The 11702-nt window shown below is 40.0% G+C and overlaps 1 protein-coding gene across 1 annotated transcript in view; it reads right to left on the bottom strand.

Annotated features, from left to right (window-relative positions):
- Window positions 1–11702, bottom strand: part of btv (dynein cytoplasmic heavy chain beethoven) — a 28876-nt gene that overhangs the window by 13443 nt on the left and 3731 nt on the right. The window contains exons 4-14 of the mRNA XM_086972063.1: window positions 10680–10836; window positions 9527–9729; window positions 8696–8942; window positions 7978–8312; window positions 7701–7856; window positions 7223–7503; window positions 2221–2507; window positions 1945–2039; window positions 1452–1702; window positions 970–1262; window positions 237–761 (exon numbers count right to left, since the gene is read on the bottom strand). Of these exons, the coding sequence (XP_086828189.1) occupies window positions 237–761; window positions 970–1262; window positions 1452–1702; window positions 1945–2039; window positions 2221–2507; window positions 7223–7503; window positions 7701–7856; window positions 7978–8312; window positions 8696–8942; window positions 9527–9729; window positions 10680–10836 (2830 nt within the window). The remainder of the gene's footprint in view (window positions 1–236; window positions 762–969; window positions 1263–1451; window positions 1703–1944; window positions 2040–2220; window positions 2508–7222; window positions 7504–7700; window positions 7857–7977; window positions 8313–8695; window positions 8943–9526; window positions 9730–10679; window positions 10837–11702) is intronic.

Here is an 11702-nt window from a genome sequence, read left to right on the forward strand (position 1 = left end):
CCCCATACATATATACATACTTTCAAGTATTCTTATCTTTATATAAACACTTAGCAATTAAGCTACCTGTTAGGGAGTCACGACTGAACGGGAACCAGTGCCTGGCTTGGGATATTCTAATTGGTCTACATGCCATTGTGCAAGAAATATGCTACAAGTACCCATAGGTACCTTTTGCGCTAATTTTGGGCCTGCTTCTACGAAAATAAACGCTCTCATAGGAACGAAGAGCCTACCTCGTCACAGTTGAAGACCAGCGTTTGCCTTCCGAGGGCCGAACCCAGCGCTTTTACCGATTCCGTCTTTCCTGTTCCGGCTGGACCATAAGGATTGCCGCCCATTCCCATTTTCATACCTTGCATAAGTGCTAAGAAGCACTTATCGGTTAGTGGCGTTTGCACCAGCTTTGGCACATTCCCTTGATACTCGTACGTGTAGTCAAAGGCCGCGTCTAACATATGAACGCAAACTGAACGATTGTCCTCTTTCATGTAGAATCTCAGTTGCTTCTGCCAGCACCAGTCGCTTAACGCGGTAACGTTATGCTCGATAAGCTGTTCAACGACCTCCATATTGTGGGTGATGTCGAGCACAAGCGCTTTAAGCTTAAGGGAATTCACATGGTTTGTGAGGATTCCTAATCGAGATGTATGGGACGAAAGCTTCGTCGTCAACTTTGCACGGAACTTATCAAGCTGCTTCGATGCAATCGCTTTCTCGCAATCCCGAGTGAAGCACAACATTTCGAATAAGCAGAGTACCTAAGAGTAGGCGGTAGAAGCATTTTGTGATAGAGCATTGCATATGATTTTACCGTTATCTTACATAAGTGTAACAACAGGTACATTGAAACAACACAATTGAGGATACAAAGGCAAAACTTCAACAAATGCTTATAAAATAAATACGACGTGTTATATATACATAATTTTTTCTTTTTGTTTTTCCACGTGAACATTGCATATTTTATTTTTCCTCTACGTTCTCTACTCTAAGTTCAATGGCAGAGTACATGAAGAACAGGCGCACCTGCGACGGAAATTCATCGAGGCCAACTTCCTTGGCCTCGTGACAAAAGCATCGATAGGCCATATTCCGTAACGTGCTCTGCATTTCTTTGGCAAGTTGTGATAGCCATACCTCGACCTCTCGAACTACCCTTATCGGTTGCTCCAGCCGAACTGATTCGCCTTCCTGAGAAATAATGGCTTCGATTTGCAGACCACCTTCCCCTCCGTCGTTAAACTCTACCCGGTGAATACCTGTTGTTTTTAAAAAGTAAAATTTTCTATTAAATCGACACCGGTCAATACCTTATTTTTGCGCAGACGGCCACATTTATACTTCGGTTAAATTTTGGACTATTGGTGTATTTATACGTTAGACGTGATTAGTACTGAACTGATTGCAAAATCTAGCCATGTGTCTGTTACATGATCTGCATAGCCTACCAGAGAACAGCTTCTTAAGGTGCGACTGTATTATCTGCGGTCGTGTGGCTTGTCCAAGGATTTCGAGAAGGTCTTCATCGCCTAAAAAGTAGAATCGTGGAAACAAGGACCGCTTCACTTCGAGATACTGGTTTAGGGCCTTCTGTGAGCGATTTAGCTGGTCCAGCATATTGGTCAACGATTCTACCAATCCCATTTGATTTGTTAGAAGCGCTACCCGTGAATCGCGCTGAATTGTACGCATAAGGTTCCTGAATAAACATTTCAGATTTAGCAATCCATCAGCATATAGTAGCAATTGCATGGCTTATATTATTAAATTATAGTTGGACTCCTGACTGCGCAATCACCAAAAGGCCTTCATGGGTTTTATTCGATTAGTAATGAATGGTAGATATTTATTAACGTATCATCTATGTCGGTGAAAAAGCCAAGTAGAGGTAACGTAAAATATCCGTAATGTTTGCTGCATCGAGCGAACGAGTGGTCTTACTTGAATTCCTCGCTAACTGAATTGAACCTGGCGGATTCACTCGGAAGGGCCCCTTGGCCCAGAATTGGATCGAGATATGTCCATCGTCGTTGAACCTGTTAGTTTATTATAATGATTATTATTATAACGAACGTAGCGATGAAGTCCATGCTATGTGCAGTGTTTAAAAGGAAACTGTCCTATAATAGATTGCAGAATAAGGTCGCGCCTGAAGTCATCAAGTGACCAAGGTCATCTTGACTTCCACACGAACAATTGAATTCTTTTTTAACTGACCTGTTGCATAATGTAAAGGGCCGTGTCGAGTGTGGAGAGACGCTGGGCCCAGATATTAGCGCGGTCAGCAAAATTTGAGTAGAATATTGAGTCTTTCATGGCCTGAAGCAGGCATTGGTTGTCACCGATTTTCGAAGTCACCTCGGCCCAGTCACGGATTAGCACAAGCAGTTCTCCGCGGGAGTCCCGTTGTTCCACGAGTGTAAATTTGGCCGTATTTGACCACAAATCCAACTCGTTAAAAGCTTCCCGGATGGTCACCTCACCATGGGCACGATTGTTGAGGTCTGGCAGAATATCATAAAAGGTTCAATCTCAGAGTTATTTACTGTTCGTTCAGTTTATGGCCTGGTCGATTTTTTGTATCCTGACAATTGCAAATTTCCATCCGAAGAAACATAATTATACAGTTAAACAAATATTCATAGTGTAGCCTTGTATTTCTGATTTCTGAGCAAGACTGTAAGCAAGGAAAGGACTGATCTATGTGATGTTTTATGGCTTGACCGAACGTTAATACGCATTGCTTCAAATGGCTCTAGCACCAAAACTACAGAGCTTAATGTGCCCCTAAACATACAAAGGGGTCTGATCGGTTTACTCTAGGACAGCGTAAATGCTCTAATAATCAAACATGTTGGGTTTTCATTTATAAACGCTGGTATCAAGACCTAACCGACATTATTTCCGCAATGCCGCTTTATCAAGTGATTCAGTCAAATTCCAACAACGGTCTCCCCCTCCTAGACCGACTCAGCAAAATAATAAAAAATCGTTACTGCACTTCCTATACCTTATTAAAAAACTCGAATAACCTGAAAGTTTAACGATTGTCGATACCAAGGCGGTGGTATATATACGCAGATATATACAGATATAGGAGAGGTTCGATTGAGAAGAAATTAAGGCTCGGACGGTGTACGCACCATATGCCGTGTTCAGCGCTTTGTGTAATGAAGTGCTGTTACCGGATGTGGAAAGTTACCTTAATCATCCCGGAGACACCCTTTGCAGGATAAGTAAATAAAAATTTCGCTGCCCCCAATGATGTACATGTGTGATACATGACACAGGTCATGTTTCACTAGAAAAGCGTTCACCTCGTACTGTGCTAGATTCTAGCGTTGCCTACTCTAACCCAAATAGCCTACTCTAACTTTACTCGGCCTGAGTACGCTCGCGGTGGTCCGACCACTGGCCGCAGAACATAATTTCCACAAAGGTCGACTTAGTCTGCAGGACTCAGATGACCAAATTCGTTTTTGGAAGAATTGTACGACGGATATTGACGACCACACGATGTAATCATGAGTCCAAGGACAGCGCGACATAACAATTCGAGCGATCCGCATCGTGTTAGTAACTCAGTATATCCTTTTATGTAGCCTGCTTGCCTCCCTATGAGGGTTTGTCACAACACCTTTACTGGCGATACGGATGGGGCCGTCTCTCGTCTGCCAATAACATAAGCGACTATGTTCTAAAATATCGGCCTAGTTTCGAGTCGCTTTCCGCCTATACGCGATGAGAAATAGAAGCATGCCTACCGTGATGCTTTAGTCTATAGTTATTGTTGGCCTGTATATTACCTTCTGGTAATATTCTTAATGGAGCTTCACTTTGCAGTTTCGTAACAACCACTGTAACTTTCAGAACGTAACGACATGCATACGCTGAGTCAGTTTGGTACGTTTTCAAAAAATAACATGACGCCAAGTATTTGTAAGCACTCGCTCGTAAGTCTATCAGTATAGAGTGAAGTTCACTTTCAAACTAGTCCTTAGTTCTGTCGCTGCTAAAGGCATAGGCTTTTTTTTTTATTTAAACAGTGCACAGTAATATAGCCTGACCCGCCGCCGCATATATATTTTTGTCTCAAAAGCCCCGGAAGTTTTCACAACAGGTCTACTTGCAGCCCCTCACTCAGCAATCAGTGTTAACAAGGCACCTGTACAGCTCTACTTGCCTGAAAATATAATCCAGTTTTAGTCAAATCAACTGTTGGCTAACGTAATATAAAGTTATAATGTAATGAGTCATCACCAAGCCAACTTATAGGTCTAAGTTTGTGGACGTAAGTGAGGAAACGTTGTACAGACAAACATAGAAACTCTTCCTTATAGCAGAAATGTATGAAGTGTTTCCTTGCACTTCGGTCTGTAGCGGATCTGGTGACCCTGAGGCAGGGTCGTACATCCTAACAAGATCCGACCTGAACAAAATGAACGATGAATGCAATATGACCGGAGTACATTCCGGTTAGAAGCAACGCTTCACGTCCGGCTTTCGTCCTAGTCCCTTCAAATGCTAGTCCGTTTTGTGCTATTATGATTATGACTTTCCTAGGCCTACTGCTCTATCAACTCGAAAATTAGATGCGGTAATCGGTAACAGTGACTATTACGTAGAATAGCAATAGGATACGGTTCAGGAATGATTTGAGAAAATTCATTTTAGTTTTGTACGGCTATTGCTTATTTCCTGGCTTTTGGGGCACACCTCGACACGGCCGCTTATTAAAATGTATCTCGGGTGTAGTGTACTTTAAGTGAAAATTGTATAGGGCAATCGATAGAAAGCGTACTTGCCGCAGACGACACAAGGTCGACTATACACTATACAATGTGTATACTAATGTGAAGCCGTTCGGATGCAACGATAAGTTGAATACACTCTTACGCTAATTGTTTTTGCAGATCGCCAGCGGCTACGGCTCATGGCGTTCTAGGAATTTTCTTTGCAAAGATACTTGAACTTGCCAAGAATGGACCTAAAAAGAACCTACCAAAGACCGACCTATATTTGTACTTGGTTGAAGTGAGTTAAACTTTTTTCCTAGACTAATGGCTGACGCGAGAAGGTTCACGACTTAGAAACTTCTTTAATAATAAAGCTTTTTTTTTTTGTCTCTAGTATATAGAACAAGTTGTTATTTTTCAAAGGGGCACAGCATGTTAATATCTCAAGCAAATGAGCTAGTTAGATGGAATATAAGTACTTAATCTCAAACTATGTAGCTAGCGAAAATATAGGCAACGTCAGCTTGCGGTAACAAGCAGTTAGTCCAGACATTTTTATCTTAAATTGTAGCTCGTAATTTACAGAAATCGCTACTTCAGAACTGGTTCAGCCTTTAACGGTAATGCCCTCACCGTCCATCCATTTGACCCTACATTCGAAACTAACCAATTCAGTTAATTCCTGAGCGAGCTCATTTTATACGTTGTTTATTAATATACCATAATAATATATAAATGGCACAAGCAAATTCTGAGTTTTATAAAAATATTTACATTATTATCACACATTTATATATACTGTATTAAAGGCTTCTGTTAACGTGGTACTATATATAAATCTATGCTTTTGACAGACTGCTAAAAAACTGAAAAAAATGCTATTAACCAAAAAGTATGAGATGATTTCTAACGAGCTGACGTAGGTGAGGTATTTGGATGGAGAGTTTCAAATAAGGAGTTCTATGCAACTGTTATTTGTAGTTTTACGTCGACAATATCGCGTAATGTCTGCTCGAGACCAGAAAGGGTACACAAAGGACTCGACTGGTCAAATATACAAAAATTGCCTTTTTCGGTCCTTACAACGTCACAGGGAGAGTTTCGTTCTACGAGTCAAAAAGACTGTCCCGGGGGCTGAATTGGGTCAGGAGAGCTACTATTACATGCAAAGTGCGATTTTATAGAACATCTTGTCTCTCGCTGCGGAAAGCATGGCTTGCATCCCAAATCACCATGGGACAAAATTATTGCCTATGTCAAAAAATATCTGTCATAGTAAACTGACCGACAATCAACGATATGTATCAAACGAGCTAGGAACAAAGTTAAATTATTTAAACGCGTAACTGTCAGGATAATTGAGCTTCATTATACAACAAGAATAGACAACAGTGTACAATAGATCGAACAATACTGTACAAATGAGCATTTATGCTGCTCATTCGGTACGTGTGTCTTCATCGCTATAGTGTAAAAATCCGTGTAGAGGCTATCTGAGGATACACGAGGGATTATAACTTGGAAACGTTTAGCTAGCATTGCGCCTCCTAAAGAGCAGTATAAAGCTTCATTTTCAGATGAAGCAGGGCTTTAGAATCGTTCGCATTGTCGAGCTCTTTCTCTCTGGCATGTTATCCACTACTAACAGCGCCCGATAGGACATCGTATCTTTCATCGAGCAACTGCATGACAAATAGGGCCTCTTTCGCTGAATGTCAGAAAGAATCAATGAATTAGTGGTCCCAGATTCAAATTCGAGTGAAGATTTCTCATGAGATTATCGACTGAAGGTGATATTGCATCAAACATTACGCCAGCGCTGGCTACCTATGTACGTAAATTATTTCACGATTGTGGTTAACTCTATACTGTTCAACAGTATAACATAACTACGATGAATTTAACTTGACATAGTTAAAACTAACTTATTTATTCGGCTGTGTGAGTCCGTACAGTTAGTCCGTATTTATTAATCGAAACAATTTAATTCTTTAAATTAATTCATGATACTAATGATGCAAACGAGTCATTTACGTAAAAGTTTATCAAAATTGAGCCTACCCAGTTAAGTATTAAGGACAGTCGTCTTATACACAAGAAGGTCCATTCTAACGTATTGGCCTCATAAAAATCATATTTTTTTCCTTTGCACTGCTGTTACCTAAACGTTTCTGAAATTATAAAATTTGGCTTTCTCAGAAAGAAATGCCTTACGGTTCTCTCAAATATTTATTGATATTTGGATTTTCTTTTCACTTCGATTTACCGTGTCCGTCTGTTTAGATACAATCTGCCTAAGCGATGGTGCAAAATATATCGGCCCCTACGGCGCACGACAACGTCCAGCTCTAAATCCGTATATGTATGGTAAATGTGTATTACATATAGGAAGCTGGGTGTCACTGATGACTGAACAGATTTTGATTATTGAAGATAAAAGTTGAGCATTGAAATTTTTATCTTTCTGTTATATAGAAACATACCTTTGAGTTGATCCGCGTTATTCAGCAAAGCTGCCTTTGCTTGTAGGAAATCTCTAAATAGCAGTTTGTCGACGGTTTTCACTGGAATCTGAGTGAGATTGAACAGATCTGCCCAATGTTGCGCTGAAAACTCTTCGCCTTTACAGAACTTGAGGACAATGAGCATCTCTCTGTAAGAATCAATCTGAGCGAATAATGGATCAGCGACGGCACTTTCCTCGATATCCTTCAGACGACGACTCCAATCGTCTAATAAACTCTCGAAACGATGTAGACGGCCCCTACGATGTCACACCAAATAGTTGATATACTGATGCTATATCTTGAAGTTCTTACAATTATTAGATAGCTGTATTGTATCTCTAGAAAAATAAACGTTGCATTGACTAGGCTCAATCCTTAATGTAATTCGTATAGCATCATTAGATTCGTGTTTCGTAGAATCATGCACAGACTTATGATACTGATTCGTACTAACCTGACCACAACCCACTCCTCGTCGGCCACCTTATTAATATCGTTTTCAAATTCTTCGAACATCAGCCATACTTTTTCTTCATCATCAAATGCCCTTGCCATTGCTTCTAACTCGACAATATCGGGCGGTTTCAGACCGAAGTGCACAGTTTCGTCCCTGAAAATAGGCAGGTGGATCAAGTAGTAACGTATCAGTGGTGGGATCATTTAATGGCAATCCTTCTCTATACACGTGGTAGCTCACAATGAGGATGAGTGATAAAACATAAGGCACTCACATGAGCTCTGTTTTAGTTTTTAGCAGGGCATTAAGCTCCAGCCGAAACTCTTTAAGAAGCTGTGCGGTTTGTCCAGGATTGTCCTGCTTCTTTGGTCGACTGTTTTTCCAACGTTGTCCAAATCGAATGACATCACTGTCAAAATTATGCATCTTTGTTAGGACGTTAGCCCTTAGAATTTCGGTCTGTTCCTTCACGCTGACCTCGAAATCTTCTAGCAGGCGATCCAGAGTATCCCACTGAGCGTTTAGTTGGCTCAGCTCCTTAACGCTTTTACGGCTCCAACGGCCGAGGATCTCGTTTTTTACCTCGTTCTGCTCGTAGACACTACGAAGCTGTAAAGTTATACCATTTGTATAAAAGCAATTGGAGCTTTATAAGTAAGCGACGGAAATTTCTTATATATATATATATATATATATACACATATGTTGCACATGCATATGCATGTGGCAAGGCCATCAATCTAAAAGGACTCAATGGTAGGTATTGTCGTTTGGCTCAAGCAATGGTCCGGTTAAAAAACTGTATTATTATGCTTTGATAATACTCATACTAAATATTGGATCAATGTGGTATTGTGACACGTCTATATATACATATATAGATTATACTTTAGTACTACATTAAGGGTTTCGTTATCAGGAACATCCAAGAGGCAGAGGGAAGGACATATTTGTGACCATCGTTACCTTCACATTCAAATTTTTCCTCTAACCTCAGATTTAGTCAATTTGATTTCTTCAAACTTTATGATTGATTCGGTCATTTCCTCAACCGTTTGCGACCTTCTGAGTAAAGCGCTTGTTGACTCCTGGATAAACACTTGTATTCTGGATGCATCCTGCGATATGGTTCTCTGCAGAACTCGAACCAAAGTGCTGTTAATTTCTGACAGCAGGTAATCAATGTACGACTTGATCGGAGCATAACTCACAGTTATGCAATCGAACTTTTCCTCTTCACTGAAAGGCACCAATGGTTCACCATTAACTTGCAGTTTTTTTTAATTGAATTGGAAGTTCTTATAGGCTAGCCAAAGTTCACTATTAGCATATTAAAGACATACCGCGCATGTTTAATGCGCCTTTCACCAGTTCATTATAGCAATCATGTATTAAACACTTAAGTTTAGAAGTACCCTCTGAAAAAGACCTTCCCAAATTGGTAGATTTAGGACAACAGACTTTTACATTCAACGTCGGCTAGAATAGGGTTGTCCTGTATAAGGAAACACTTCGGCTTAAAACTCACTAAGCAAGTTTGTAAGTCTTACAGAGGATGAACCTAACTCGAACACTTCAGCTACGTCATATACATATCACTGCTGGTAAACTCCGACTGTCCAATAGTCGTTTTTCGTCTATCTAAAAGTCAACTTAGGGATGGATTTAACGGAAGTAGCATGCATTTACCCCAGAGCTTATCTAAAATTACTACGCGAATTTATGTTAAATATGAGCTTTATGGTACGCTAACAAATACACCACTCATACGTATTTTGCCAGTCTTCGATTAAAAAAAAAGCGAAATCTGCATTTGTTCTTACATGTTCATTTTGACAAATTCCTGACTCTTAATTTTCACCATCTTTAGGTTCAATCGCCACTCATCGGGGGTCTTGCAGAAGTCTTGAACAACGGCATCTAAATCAATTCCACCAAACGCTACCCAGCTCTCAAAGCGGTCCCGTGTTCTCTCTACCTGCTCGAGTACCTGGCTAGCATCAGCATAAAGCTGATTTATTTTTACCTAGAAAATAAAGAAAAGTGTATAGACATATTGCACCAGCTCCACGCTGTCCTTAAACATGTACTTCTCAAATATATGATATATAAATGATGAGAGAGTTTTTCGTAGTAAACACGAACCTCATTACATTAACCCTTACTGAGATAACTAGCATTTAATTAACTACACATATTAAACGATATCTATTTTATCCGTTGAGCGTGAACTTCTTGCCACTGCTGTCCTGGTCGCCATTTCCCATAAGACCCTAGACTGCTAGATTCTGTGCGGTCTACCTTGATTAGAGTATTTGGTTTCCTTTCACATCCCATCGAAACAGATTTCATTGCTATTGAATATATTTCTATTTAGGAACTTCGGAGTGAAGCCTAGAACCTTTGTTTTGCGCTGCAGAAAAAATAATTAGTTAAGTTTGTCTGCAGAGGCCCGTTCCTGCTCCGAAACAATTTTATGGCCGTAACCCCGTGTAGGTGAATTTGGCTAACTGTAAAGGTATCTCTTTTTGCCTTTGAAAGCGGTTGTAGACTTCTGAAGACAATTCTATTCCTAGAGGTCGTGAACACTTTAGCAATTAGATTAGGCCCAAAAACAGACTTCTATAGGAACGTGATTCCCGTCAATATGTAAGTTTGTTTTCTACTGCGTCTGGGTCAAGACAACAAGTTTAACGCCAGAAAAAAATAGTAAATTGGGAACGTATGGTATTGAATCGAAGGTTCAAGGATATTTGGATTCAATCAAATACCCAGCTACGTTCAATCATTGCGATGTTTCTTTTGTGAGACTTCCTACTGCATAAATGCCGCCTTTAACAGATTTTAAAATGTATGTGATTGAACCACCATATTTGGTTTGTCGATAACGTTGGCTGCGTGCTTGGCACTATTTTTTCCCATGATAGAAAAAAAAACCCATCAAATACATTTAATTTTGCTATTATATATTCATACAGCATGTTTTTCGATGATTGATGCGAAGGCAAGCGTTCCTTCGTTGGTGTTTGAAACTCCTTTGAAGTGGTGAGGTATTGAAAGAAACCTCTTGATCTGCAGAAAGTACTTAGCGCGAACCTCCTCAAGTGGCGGTCGGAAAGCGATTCCTCCATTTCTGAAAAGAAGTCAAAAAGTAAACATATTCATTGATTTGCAGTGCTCGAGGAAACAAACAAGCGAGCTCGAGTGAAGGCTCGCCGCATGTACGTAGAAAGAGTCGAAGCTCTTTTGTTCTCTTACTAGTATACTGATGAACTGTGGAGAAGCAGCTAGCCGTAACCGATCTTCCGTTTTCATTGAGTTTGAATATTGCATTGTGTAAAGCAATGGACATCTTTGACGTTGAGGATCGTTTATATTTACTTGTGCCTGCTTCATAGAATGATCTCCATTATTATTCTTATCAATGCGCCATACTAGATTTGAGTGGTGTTATTAGTGCGGTTTCAGAGTTCCCCAACTAGCGCTATTACGTCCTTTCCCGCTGTAACGGGCAGCGAGCCAAATTATTTTTTACTATAAACTCGATTTGATGTTTTCTGCAACAAACCATATTGCCGCCATTATTGACCTTATCGCATTATATTGAAGCTGCTTATGTTGAGGCCTATTTCGAAAGTAGTTAGAGGATAACTGGTCAAATGTTCAATCAGAATTTATACTAGAATCGATATGGAAACAACAAGGTCCACAGGCCCAAACGTTTACCGACAAATTCAGGTTCAAACAAATGTTGCGACGAATGCCAATAAAATACGAAGATCCAAATTCGTCATTTTTATAAAATCGTCTCACTGTAGGAAAGAAATAAACACGTCTCCTTGATGTATTCATGTAAAAATTGAGCCCTCGTAGTTAACTGGCCATAGGCACAAACAACACCAGGAAAACGTGGACATCGTCCTATTTGAGAAGGCGTTACGAGAAAACAATAGTACATAAAATGACATTTTCTAAGTTACAATCTCATAAATATATATA

This window comes from Varroa jacobsoni, unplaced genomic scaffold (genome assembly GCF_002532875.2).
Source record: "Varroa jacobsoni isolate VJ856 unplaced genomic scaffold, vjacob_1.0 scaffold_1381, whole genome shotgun sequence".
NCBI lineage: Eukaryota > Metazoa > Arthropoda > Arachnida > Mesostigmata > Varroidae > Varroa > Varroa jacobsoni.